The sequence below is a fragment of the Candoia aspera genome, chromosome 14 (genome assembly GCF_035149785.1).
Source record: "Candoia aspera isolate rCanAsp1 chromosome 14, rCanAsp1.hap2, whole genome shotgun sequence".
In the NCBI taxonomy this organism is placed as follows: domain Eukaryota; kingdom Metazoa; phylum Chordata; class Lepidosauria; order Squamata; family Boidae; genus Candoia; species Candoia aspera.
Window position 1 is genome coordinate 4153392 of NC_086166.1, and position 13730 is coordinate 4167121.

Below are 13730 nucleotides of genomic sequence, written 5' to 3' on the forward strand. Positions count from 1 at the left end.
GGGAAGGAGGGAGAGAAGAACATCTACCACTTTTTCTGCTATCCTATTTTGTCCTCTGCTGCCACTCCCAAGGTGGCCATCCCATTGGCTGCTGTCACCAAAAGTCTCTTTGTCCTCCATTGAGGAAGCAATATGGGTAGTCCTCACTTAATGACCACAGTTGGGACCGGAATTTCACTCACCAAGCAATGCAGTTGTTAAGCGAATCCAACCCGGTTGTATGACACTTTTTTGCTGCGATCGTTAAGCAAATCACCATGGTCACTAAGCAAACCATGTGGTCATTAAGCAAATCACGTGGTTCCCCATTGATTTTGCTTGCTGGAAGCCTGCTAGGAAGGTCAAAAATGGTGATCGCGTGACCGCGGGAGATTGTGATGGTTGTACATGCAAACTAGTTGCCAAGCGCCCGAATTGCAGTCATGTGACTGCAGGGATGCTGCAGTGGTCATAAGTTGGTTGCAAGTCAGGTTTTTCAGCACTGTCGTAAGTCTGAATTGTCACTAAATAGTCGTTAAGTGAGGACTACCTGTACTTTGGGGTGGCCAAGGGGGTAAGGAGAAACTTTCATAGCTGTGGCAGGAATAGGGGGGAAAGCAATCATGTGGCCCTCCTCCCTTTCTCCAACCCACCCTCAATTGCCCCAGCCTAACTTCAGAATCACTCTGGATTCAGAAGGCTGAACTTCCATCCTGGCATTGGCAAGGCATTAAACCAGCTATCTCCAACCTGGCACCCTCCAAATGTGTTTCCAGGCCAGTGTGGCAAAGCCTCAAATCCCTGTTGGGTTTGAGTTCTGAAAGTCTTCATATTATGTCCAAAGCTGGCCTCACTCTGACAAACTAGTGAGAAATAATTTTAAAGCAAAATTTCTCAGGCAGGCTGTAGCTGCACGGATCAATAATCCATTTAGTCTGGTATTACATTGTCCTCCAGGGGTTAGCTAGTATCTCCTTCAGGAAATCCAAAAGTCCACCTACATTATTGCAACCAGTAAAAGTGTTCTCAAGACACAGTAGCAATGATGGTGGTGATGGTAGCCTATATTTCCACCCTTGGCTGTTTGGACATGTGATTGAGGCTAAGAGGAATTACAGCTGGGGTTTAGAAATGAAAAAGTGGGCAGTTTTCCTGGAGAAATGGGTTTTCTGCTGCTGCTGTTGTTTTTTTTAATCCTTTCTTACCTTGAAAGGCATCTGTTCAGTTGCCTCAGATCTTGTTAGACAAGCTCCAGCCTAAATTATTAATGAACTGTGAAGCTGCTAAAAACTCCCTTGCGTCTTTGTGTTTGTGTTTCTGGTCCACAGGACGAGTCCAAGCCACCATATTCCTATGCCCAGCTAATTGTTCAAGCTATCTCGTCAGCTCAGGACAAGCAATTAACACTAAGTGGAATCTATGCCCACATTACTAAGCATTATCCGTATTATAGAACAGCAGATAAAGGCTGGCAGGTAAGGGTTGCTCATGGCACGGTTCTCGTTCATTCTGTTTTTTTAACAATAAATCTTGGATAACCCATTTTCCTCCTACAGAATTCCATTCGGCACAATCTGTCCTTGAACCGGTATTTTATTAAAGTCCCCCGTTCTCAAGAAGAACCCGGAAAAGGATCTTTTTGGAGGATAGACCCTCCTTCGGAAGGCAAGCTGGTGGAGCAGGCATTCCGAAAACGGAGACAAAGGGGGGTGTCCTGCTTCCGAACCCCATTTGGACCTCTCTCTTCCCGGTAAATTCAGTGTAACAGACAAAAGTTAATAGGGAGCTCCATTATAGGGGCAAGGGGAATGCTGGGTACCTGTTTCAGAGGCAGCTTGTAGACTTCGGGGGTGTGGGCTGTGGGCTGTGGTCCAGTTTTGATCACATAACGGACAGACTACTGTGAAATAATATTAAGCCAAGATTTCTCAAGCAGTCTGTTGTTGCACGGATCAATAATCTGGAGTGGGAGATAGGGAAGAACATACAGGATATTGGTGATGTGGGGGCCTAAAGCTCATGCTTGCACAGTTGCTTGAAAACCAGGAGAGACAGTAGCACAGAGTAGAAAATTAAAAAAAATTCTAAGCTCAGAACAGAGAAATCCTACTTAAAACTCTTTTGAGGTGTTCTACTGTTGTGAACAACAGAAACTCAAAATAAGCCCTTGCTCTGCTGTTTTAGCATATAAGGACCACCAAAATAACAGGGTGATTGTCCATTGTGAATGATGCTTACCACCACCTAACTATAGAAAAATTGGCCAAGAGGATGATTTAAACAATTAATGAAAAATAGAAACTTAGAGCAAACAAAGGAAGCAGTAACTTTCCAGTTTTCTGTCTGTAGCCAAATTTGGGACGAAACTCCCCAATATTGGGGGAGAGGGGGTTGTTCCAGGCCAAAAATACTCAGATCAGCTTCTTTAAGCTCCAAGTGTTGTGCATTCAGAATATTTCACACACCTCTAGGACACAACTTTGGGACGTACATGCTTTGCCTTCAAATTCCCTTGCTGTGTCTGCCTTGACACAAGATACTATTACATTTGCATCAACCAGAGTTGCCTCTTTAACTAGGTTTTGAAGAGCTGCAAGCCCTGCTCAAGAGGTAGTGGCAAGCAATAACTACAGTTAGCAGCAGTTGCAGGTGTATCCCTAAGTCACAATTAAACCAGCATTGCGTTTGCATTATCAATTGCAGCATGTTCCTCGATTTTATTTAATGTTTGGTTAGCTCACATTTGGCTCAGTTTAGCAGAGCATATGAGGTCAGTAAGTTATAAAGTGGGTTGCTGAGGACTAGCTACTCAGTTTAGTAAAATTAAGAGGTGAGGACGAGTGCAGTAAATACACATTGAAACTGCGAAGTTCGTAGTTCAGACCAGAACATCTGCTTTGATTTGCACGTCTTCTCTTCTCTTCCAGGAGCGCCCCCGCATCCCCTACTCATCCCGGCCTGCTTTCTCCTCGCACCAGTGGCCTACAGACTCCAGAGTGTGTGTCAAGAGAGGGCTCCCCGATTCCACACGACCATGACTTTGGCCCAAAACTTGCTTCTGTTCCAGAGTATCGATATTCACAAAGTGCTCCTGGTAAGGGTGCCATTTGTAGAGAGCAAGCGTGCAGCTGGGCTCTATCCATAGTTTCTGCCACCCGGTTAGACTCCTGAGTGTGGGCTCAAAACAACTGACAAGCATTAGTAACATCCCATGAAAAATAGCCAAAAACAGTACAGGTAATCCTCATTTAACGACGGTCCAAAGTTACAACGGCCTCGGGAAAAGTGCTTTACGGCCTGTGCTCGCACTTAACAGCCATCGCAAACCGTCACACCACCCCCGCGGTCACGTGATCGCAATTCGGGCACTTGGCAGCCAGCTTGCATTTACGACCTGTTGCAGTGTCCTGCAGTCATGTGATCGTGATTTGCGACCTTTTTGTGCCAGTTTCTGGCAAAAAAACGTCCATTGGGGAAGCTGGATTTGCTTAAAGGCTGCCGTGATTCGCTTAACACCCCTTAATTCACTTAACAACCATTGTGAAAAATGGTCATAAAATCGAGTCCAGTCATGTGGTGACTTGCTTAACAACCGCAGCATTTAACAACCAATTTTTCGGTCCTTATTGTGGTGGTTAAAGTGAGGACTGCCTATATCATGAGCAACAAAGTGCCAAAGCATTTTCAAAAAGAAATTTTTCCCCTCCCTCCATCCCTCCCTCTCTCTCTTCCTTCCTTCCTTTCTTTCTTTCAGGATCCCCCGTAAGTGCCCAGCCAGTGATCATGGCTGTTCCTCCCAGGCCTTCTGCGCTGGTGGCCAAACCTGTGGCTTACCTGCCTGCCTCCATCGTGACCTCTCAGCAGCCTTCAGGCCACGCAGTCCACGTGGTCCAGCAAGCCCCCACTGTTACAATGGTCAGAGTCGTGACGACTTCTGCAAACTCAGCCAATGGATACATCCTGACCAACCAGGGGCCCGCTGGGAGCACCCATGACACAGCCGGAGCCGTCCTGGACTTGGCTGGTGAGCCTCGAGATAGTAGATTGCCCCCAGAACGGCAAAGACCCTCGTTTAGCTCATGGCTGGGCATATTTCTCCAGGTCTGTTTAAGGCTGCTTAATTAACTGGACACTCAAAACTAAGAGTGTTGTTTCCTCAGCCGAGAACTCCAGCCGTCCTCGTGGCACCTACTAAATTGATTCCAGCCAAGTTTGCCAATTGTTTTAAAGTGTGTTTTACCTTGGACACAGATTTCTCATTGCTCTAAAGCGGTGGCTGGGGAATTCTGGGAGTTGAAGTCCACCCATCTTAAAGTTGACACGGTTGAGGAACACTGCTCTAAAGCCATTGTGTGACAGGCAGTGGTTGATTAAATAAACTTCATTTGGCTGCATTCGCACCACTAACCGTGCTTCCCAATCCAGAAGGGGCTGGATTCACCCAGTATGGCGAGCTGCAACGAAGCCAACCACATTTTGGTGTCGCATGGTGTGGGAATTTGATCCGGGGGAAACGGGAAGCAAACGTCTTGCTGGGTGACCTAGAAGTGATGTCCGGTTCTAATTTCCAGCCAGTCCGTGTGACCCTCATGCCCATCTCCCCATCTTCCTCTCTCTGCACATCATAAGAAGAACGGAGTGAAGGAAGTTCCTGCAGTGTCTTGGCGCATGTGTGTGCACGTCAGGACAGCAATAACCGTCCACTGTAGGTTTCTGACGGGAACGCAGATGGCATTGCCAGGTTGGTAAGTTGGGGTGGATGATGTCTCTTCTCTTCTCTGACTGTAGGATTGGATGAGAAACCAACCATTGCGTTTGCTGCGATACCAACTGCCAGTCGGGTCATCCAGACAGTTGCCAGCCAGATGGGTCAGGGTGTGCCAGGACAGACAGTCACCATCCTCCAGCCAGCCACATCCATGGCCCTTGGACAGCACCAGCTACCTGTCCGCACGGTGACGCAAAACGGAAAGCATGCCATTCCCACAAACAATTTATCCAGTGGGACTTATGGTATATATCGTTTCTCCTCCCCCCGCCCCATTGTTTGCATGCCTTGAGAATCTTTGTGCTAAGGGAAACTGGGATGCAGTGCAAAGTATCCAGGGCAGCCCAGCAACCAAGGAAATTGCATTACCAGTATGGGTGAACGGGGGTCATCGCCTTATAACACTTATTTATTATTTATTTGTCAAAGTTATAGGGCCGCCCATCTCACACAAAGTGACTCTGGGCGGCCTACAAGAAAACCGATAATTAAAACCTTCTACAAAACCAGTTAAGCAATAAACGTAGATAGAACAAGATCACAACAGGGAAGAGGTTACATATAACTGCCAAAATCGAGTTCTGCTGTTAATATCCTGGTGTTTACAAGTCCAGAGTTGAAAGAGTTGCTTTAATTTTAATATTTGCTATCCTGAATGCAACTGGGAGAAAAGTTTCTTTTCTTGTGCTCCTGGACCCTCTGTGCTTGCAGGCTGAGCAAGCCAGTAGCTTCATTTCTAAGCCTACCATGTTCAGGTTTTAGTGTTTGAGTTGAAAGAACCACATTACTTTTGCCTGACAGTTTTGGTATGGCAGAAATCCTGTAAACCAGGGTTCCTCAACCCTGGCAACTCTAAGCTGTGTGGACTTCAACTCCCAGAATTCCCCAGCCAGCAAAGTTGGCTGGGGAATTCTGGGAGTTGAAGTCCACACAGCTTAGAGTTGCCAGGGTTGAGGAACCGTGCTGTACGCCACTTCAGGTGGCACTGATTTAGCCCAGTCTTCCCCAACCTGGCATCTTCCTGGTATGCCAGAAAAACAATTCCTAGAATTCAGAAGGCATAGGAATTCTGGGGCCTATGGTCTCAATATATCACAAGGAACCTGTAATGGACAAAAGGAATAACCTTGAACAGGAGGAAGAGCCACAAGCAAGACGGCAGTCAGATAAAAGAAATTTGAGTCCAGGGCAGAAATGTAGTTTGAGAAAGCGTCTCAGGCTTGACCCTCCCTGGTTCACCAGGTGGGAAGAAGGCTATTTAAAAAGGGGGTTTGCGAAAGTAGACTCTGATGATGTGATGGAATGTGTCCCTGCGGAGGGGGTTGATGTGATGGATCTCGGAGCTGAGGAAGGAGAGAGCGCATTCCAGGGAGGTAAACATTCTCACAGCATTGAGAGCGGACAAAGAAAGGCGGGCCCCACCTTAGAGTTCCAGGAGTATTTTTCCCTTAGATCAGTTAGGGTGCCTTTAGTCTGGCAAGATTCTGTATATGGTAGGAACAATAGAGAAAGTAGAGTGCAACTCCGGCTCAGCGTGGCTCCTGCCAGTTCTCCTGCCAGATACCTCCCGGAAGGACTTACCCTCTCTCTCGTTTTTCTCGCCCCAGCCCTTACCAGCCCATTGCAGGTTCTTGCGGCTCAAGCGAGTTCATCCACTCCGGTGGTCATCAGCCAGACGAGGGAAGCTGGGGTGAAGGACCCCAACGAGCTTTTGAGCGAGCCCGACGTCAAGCGGCCCCGAATCGAAGAACCCAGAGCCGTCGCCCCGTTGCAAACTGGTGTCATCACATCTGCAGCCCCATCAGGACAGTCTGCTGGGGAATGAGGGAGCCGGATGCTTGGAGAGGCACCCTAGGCTCTAGGGGGGGAAAAACTTTTTTTTTTTGCCCCCCTAGCAGAAATCTTTCCCCCTGCAACTGTTCACACCTTGATGATTTCAGGTTTTTTTTCTGTTCTGTTTTTTTTTTAATCTCCTTTTGAACATTTTCAAGGACAGGCCAGCGTTTGTCAAGAATGTTGAGGTGCCAAATGAATTGGGCAAAATCTCCATCTCTCTAGACCCAAGGATTTTCTTCCGCTTTTTACTTCGGAGGTGTCCTCTCCCTCCCTCCTTTTTCTTTCTTTTTAGATTCAAAAAGAAATGCAGACAATTTTGATAGTTATGACTGCTGGGGTATTTCTTTCTCCCCTCCCACCCCCCCACCCCCCCGCCACTTTAATTTTCATCCCTTCCTTCTTTTCCTTTACGTGTGGTGGTTTATATATGAGGATACTAAAAACACAGGACGGAGACGTGAATTCTTCAGGTGGGAACTTCTGACCTCAAACACAGGTTTATTTTTTCACTCTCGAAGAGCCGTGCATCCTTTTGTATCTCGGAGCTCCAGCCCGTGAAAAAATATTAGTAAAAAGTTTCTCTAGGACAAGGCAATACCCTGGTAACTGCCAGCTAAAATGGCAGGTACTTGTCTGTGTTTCCTTCCCTTGGCCTTTCTGCAGTCCAACTCACTTTCTGACAATTAAGATTCACACCCCACCCAAGTTGTGGTACCAGAGCACAGGAAAGCTAGTTTATCCCAATCGGAGGGCTTCAAAAAGCATTAGATGTCCAATTCCCAGAATTCTCAGCCTACTGGGCAGGCGGGGGTTCTGGGAATCGCAGTCACAGCCTACCTTGTTGGGATGGCTGAGCTAAACAGCATTTGGCCCACAGTTGCCTTTTGGAGAGAGAGAGTTTATTTCCGTCTTTTGAAACTATTGTCTGTTAAATTAAAACAATGTTATGAACAAGAAGGTCCGAAACTTGGGGGCGTTTTAAGAATTGTCCCTGCAAGCTTGTAAAGCAACCAAATGGGTTCCTTGGTGTCGTTCCCGCTGATTGATTTTGAGAGAGAAGGAATAGAATTTTTAACGTTTTTAACCTTTAAGGACAGCAGCACTGTTCCCAGGAGCTTAAGATCCCCCCGGTTTTGTTACGGTTCGAGTGTTGGACTTACATCTAGGGAGGCCAGGTTCAAACACCACAAAACTCCCTGGGTAACCTTGGACCAGTCATTGTCTGTTGTAGCCTAACCTACCTCACAGGGTTGTTGTGAGGACAAAGGGGGTGAGGACAACCATGTATGCCACCTTGAGCTTGGAGGAAGGGCAGAGTAAAAATGTAATAAATAAGTAACCATCAACACCATCATTGCAGTTTGACACGATGCCTTTGCTCACTTCAGAGTGTAGTTTTCCTGCACAATGGGCAAGAGAAGGGAATCTTGGCCCATTTTCCTCTTTGCAAACCAGTAATCCTGGTGAATACCTCCAAGGGCAAGTTTGGAACCCCAGATAAGGGCGGATCCAAAGTTGAAGATAAAGTGGAACGGAATCCTATTAGGAGACATTTCACGGGGGAGTTCAGAGGGCCATAATAAGGCAAAATCAAAACGAAAAAGTTGCTGATGTTCAAAAAATATAGGCCTCATCTGACTTTAGCAGCACTTGGGTGCTAAAAACTCACCCCAGACGGGGGCCATGGAAGAAAAGGAATAGCAGAAAGAGATTTAATTACTGTTGGTTAAACCGAATGTCTTCTCAGCACTTTTTGTTTAAGCATTTAAACCTGTGTTTCTCAACCTTGGCAAGTTTAAGACGTGTGGACTTCAATCCCCAGAATTCCCCAGCCAACATGGCAGGAATGCTGAGAGTTGAAGTCCACACATCTTAAATTTGCCAAGGTTGAGAGACATTGACTTAAACCCTCCTGTATGTTTGTTTGTTTTGCCCCTTTGCAAATAATCATAACCCTAAAGAGTCCCTGTAGGGTGATAACTTCCGTTCTCTGGAAGGTTGGCGGCTTCTGTGCCCCCCGCTGATCTTTTCAAAGGTGGTGGCCCTGTGTCAGGCCACACAGGACCATACCCCAGTTCATGTTCAGTGAATCAGAAGCCCTTGCAAGCAAGCAGATGGCCTTGATTTTTCTTTTGTCAAGCTGTAAGTAACAGCAGGCAGAGATGCAGGAACAAGTTACAGGTAGTCCTCACTTAACAACCACAATTGGGACTGGAATTTTGGTTGCTAAGCAAAGCAGTCATTAAGGGAATCTGACCCGATTGTATTACCTTTTTTGCTGTGGTCGTTAAGTGAATTGTGCGTGTTAAGTGAATCATATGGTTGTTAATCACACGGTTCCCCATTTTTTTGCTTGCCAGAAGCCAGCCAGGAAGGTCAAAAATGACAATCACGTGACTAGGGGATGCTGCGATGTTCTTAAATGTGAACTGGTTGCCAAGAGCCCAAATTGTGATCACGTGATAGTGGGGGTGCTGTGATGGTCATAAGTGCAAGGACCGGTTGTAAGTCGTTCTTTTCAGCACCGTCATAAGTTCAAACTGTCATTACTAAATGAATGAAAATTAAGTGAGGATTACCTGTACATCACAATTTAAGGATAGTAGCATGGGCTTATTTTGCAAGTTGACCGTTAGCCATTTATCTGACCCCATGGTTTTGTTCCAGCTGGTGCCAGGGGCGTTTGCAGGGGTCCAAATGCCTGCAAAAAAAGGGGGTGGGGCTTCAATTGCAGGGTCGTGGCCTCCATCTTGATTTTGTCTTGACCCTCCTCCCTGCAGACCCCCCTGGCTGGTGAAGAGGTGATGAGAATGGAAGCCCAAAGCAAGCAAATTGATTCCAACTGGAAGGTGTAGCAGGAAGCTGGAAAAAAAGAGCTGCAGCCACAACTTGCTGCTATAGTGCAAGCTATAAGGTGGGGAGGGGAGCTTGAGACCCCCGTCCCCCCAAAGCTCCATCTCTGACTGGAGTTCCAGCAAATTGGTGCCATGGTTCCCTTCTCTTTTGAGGTGGGAAATAAGTCATTGGTAGAGTCAAGTGTAAAGTAGGCCATCCATCCAAAAACCCAATTCCTTTCAAAACCACCACCCTGCCCCTCCCCCCCCAAATAAACCAGGTCTCTTGCACACTTTATGACCTTGGCCACCCAGAAAGTACTAAGGACAGCTCCCAACCAACACAAGGTTGCTGTTGACTGGTGTTTTGTCTTAATGCTGGTGCTTGATAGACCAGAGAGACTGCAGAAGCAGATTTTTGCGCTCAGGCCCAAGTTTGCTTTCTTTCCTGAACTTGTAAGATCCTGTGCAATTTGTCACTGGGTATAGACCTTGGAGTAAACACTAGTTTCCTTTAGCCATGGTTTGTCGAATAACCTGATCCAGCTGGGTTTTGGGATGCTCCTGTGGGGGGTGGGGGGCACGTTGCTGGTTCTTTGGTTTAAAAAATAATTCACGACTTGACTGGCTGTTTTATGTAACTAAAAGATCTTACTCCAATGGTATTCGTTTTCTTGCTTTGATGTTTGAAGTGGGGCAAGGGGTGTGTGTGTGATTGGTTGTTGCCATTTTGGCTTGCTTCGCACTGTTGAATCTTGAGGATCAACTCCTACAAATTTTGACATTTGGAACCCATTTTAAAGCAGATATTTGGAAATGAATCTCCGCATATAAGTGAGCTACTTCCTGAGACTAAATGTTGACAGCAATGTTCCTGGCACCCTAATATATAACTGTCCATTGTTCCTTCTCCCAGATGCACTTAATCTAGAGAAAGGGTAACTTTCTGGCTGTTACTCATCCTTGCATTTTAATTTACAGGTCATTTATCAATGCTTAATATGTTCGTGGAGTCCTGCTGTGCAGGTGATAACCCGTTTTCATTTTTAATTGCCAAACGCCCAGGGTCAGAGTTCTTGTATTAATGACACAGTCAATTTCAACCAAAATGTAAACGTCTTCGCTTTGGCGGAAAGCTCCGCTCGAAGAATGACGTGTAATGGAACATTTGCCCCAGCTGAATTTCGGTCCTCTTAAGTACAGCGAAAGGACCAACACAGAAACAGCTTCAGTTTGCAACCTGCTTGTACAAGCACTTTTCTCTCTTGATTTCCATATCAAAAACACAACATTTTAATAACGTCAGGGCATAAATCTGACAGGTGGCAACTTGCTGACCTGAATTTGCATCAAGTTGGGGAAACGAGCTCTTCAGTTTGTCGCAAGCGAGAGCCAAGTCTGGTTTGATTTAGCTCGCTCTTCAGGCTTCTGGGCTGGAAATTAGGCATTGGGGTCTCTTAATGGTAGACGCTGTAGTGGAGAGGATTTGGGGTGGCTCATTACAATAGGTTTACACGCAGGTGAAAATGAGAAACTTTCTGAGCGATGGGCATGGCCGTGGAAAAATGGGGGTGATTTGATAGCTGGGTTTCAACATGTGGGCTTTAGTTAATTGCTCCACTGGCTGGATGGTTAAGTTACTGACGAGTTGGGATATTGCACAAAGCTGTCGGATAATTTGCTTGGTTTGATGGAGCCCACGAATGCCTTGTGGTTTGCAAAAATCGATGTGCAGAATTTTGGGATGGCAGGTGGCACTTGTTCTTTTTTAATGCTGTGCTGGAGGGAGCTGCATTCCAAAACCTAGGTGGGGGTCTGGGCAAAAGCCAACTTTGATTTACTTTAATTTACATTGAGATGTAACTAAAATCAACTTCAATTAAATACAGTTAATGTAATAGCTGCCCACGGTCTTAATAATGTCCTTCTTTCGTGCTAAAAGTGATAAACGGGGAGTAACATTTGGAGGGGATCCAGCAGCTGTCCCCAAGGCTTGGGGGTGGGGTGGGGCCACAGGCAGCCTTCGGATGCCCGACTGTCTGTGCCTGGTTTATGCTAAGTATGTTGTGTGAATCGAGCTACTTGCAATTTGTTCAGCAAACCATGGTTAAACTAATTACAAGATGACGTGTAAAGCAGGCCGTGATCTCTCAGTCTGCTTAGCCTGCCTCACAGGGTGGTTGTGATAAAATTCAAGGAAGAGAGCCACATGAATCAGTTTCAGCTTGTTAGGGAAAAGGCACGTTAAAAGCATGATAAGAACAGGGTTGCAATAACAACTTGGGGTGGGGAGAAGAAATAAATGATTATTTAAAGGTGGGTGCAGTTAGTGGAAAGGAAAGGTCTTTTTGGTAGCTAGATCCTTCAACCTCTCTATTTTCAGCAACATTGGTTAATAATAATAATATATTACATTTATATGCCACCCAGCTCCCAGTGACTGCAAAGTTCGCCTTAGCCAAGTCCAGTTTGCGGAAACTTATCTCAGACAATATTTATGCAATTCCATTTACTGTCAGAAAGAGATTCCTTTGAATAAATGGAAAGGTCTCAATCATTTTGAAATGGACTTTTTAAAAAAAGAATAAACCAGACCTTTAGACAACCACCTTTCTAGGCTCTTGATGAACTGTGGCAATGTGGGAAGATTTTCTGCTTGGTGGTGAGAAAAGGCCAGTAGTAAATTGTACATAATGTCAAGTCACTGCCAAAAAAACCCCATCTCTAGAAAGCATGCTTTGCATTTATACTGCCGTTTAAATTCCTAGAGGAGAGGTTGGAAAGAGACATGACCAAAATCCTCGTTTTAAAAAAAGATACCAATATATCTCTCAGTGGGAAGCATTAACATTTAAAAAAAAAAAAAATTCCTAGCATTTTTTAAAATTCCAGATGTATAATGCAAAAGTACTCTTGGCGATTTTTCACCCTGTCTGGTCAGAGTTCACAAAAGGTTAAATGGTGTCAAGACTTCCACTATTTTATTTATTTCATGCAGGAAGAGAATGGAGATGCAACGCTGATGCAATCCGTCTGGCTTGGAGAGACCCTCTGCCTGAACTGTATTCAGCAGCTCATTATATAAAAACCACTTTTTAAATTTAAGGAAGGGTGAGTGAGCTCCCCCTCCCCTTTTCTCCTTCTAAACCCTTTTCCTTTTACATCATGCCTTCAGACAGATGTTATGTCCCCACCCCCAAAGTGCTAGAGCAGCATGTCTCAAACTTGGGAACATTAAGATGTGTGGACTTCAACTCCCAGAATTCCCGAGCCAGGAAGTTTGGGAATTAAAGTCCGCACAACTTACGAAGTTCCCTAGTTTGAGAAACACTGTGCTAAAGCAAATGGAAATATGCAGATCCAAGACCAATGGCTGATGGTAGTGAAAGTGAAGCAGAGAAGGTTTATTGATTAGCAGTCTGCTGAACCTTCAGACTGTCGACTTTCCTTGTGGAATCTTGATCTGTGGCATCCTTCCCCATCACGTGAGAAGTTTTCTGCTTGTTGGTAAGTTTGTGCTTTAAGCTTGCCTGTTGTTATAGAGTGCCCTTCATTGCACAGGGTCAGGTAGCTCATCTGTAGAAATCCAGATGTTGCTGAACTATAGCAAGCATGGCCAATTGTGACAGATGCTGTGATGAGGGTTTCCAAAACAGCTGGAGGTCACAGGCTACCTGTCTGGCAAAAACAACGCTCCGTGGACATCAGTCTAAATTTCAGCTCTAAGGTGCCAGAGAGGAAATGTAACAAAGGGACAGGTGATGTCTGGGCAAATACGTTTTTAAGCTGTCATCCTGGGCACACACTTACTAGGTAATAAAGCTGCTGAGTATATTTTTCTGAATATTATATTTAATACTCCTAACATATCTAATGTTAGATATTAGAAGCAGTATGCCTACAGAACACCAACCCTGCCTGAGATAGCTCAGGAACTAAGGTTTCATCTTGGTTTATTTTTCTACTTGATGTTCAAATTGAGATCACAGTTTTGTTTTTCTTAACGGAAAAATGTGTAATATTAAAAGCCAATCAGTGAAAACCAAAGAGTCAATTCATGGCATTGAACAACTCCGTTGTTTCCAGGAACATGGGTTACGCTGATTTTAAATGTAGAGATGTAACAAACTTGGATCTTTTGAGCCAGGATGTCATTCAGATTCTGAGTGCCTATCAGCCGAATGAACTGTGCATCAGGCCTAGAAAAAGCGGTCTTGCTTGAAGCTTGCTGTGTTCAGAAGGTTAATTAAAACAACTGGTTGGGTGAGAATGAAAAATCTCAGCTGAAAAGGGGTAGATTAAAACCACCGACA

General features: G+C 45.3%; 1 protein-coding gene across 1 annotated transcript in view; it reads left to right on the forward strand.

The window, feature by feature from the left end:
* Window positions 1-11323, forward strand: part of FOXK1 (forkhead box K1) — a 52967-nt gene extending 41644 nt beyond the window's left edge. The window contains exons 4-9 of the mRNA XM_063315023.1: window positions 1308-1454; window positions 1536-1729; window positions 2907-3073; window positions 3734-4003; window positions 4768-4992; window positions 6355-11323. Of these exons, the coding sequence (XP_063171093.1) occupies window positions 1308-1454; window positions 1536-1729; window positions 2907-3073; window positions 3734-4003; window positions 4768-4992; window positions 6355-6572 (1221 nt within the window). The 3' untranslated portion in view covers window positions 6573-11323. The remainder of the gene's footprint in view (window positions 1-1307; window positions 1455-1535; window positions 1730-2906; window positions 3074-3733; window positions 4004-4767; window positions 4993-6354) is intronic.
* The last annotated feature ends 2407 nt before the right edge of the window (window positions 11324-13730 follow it).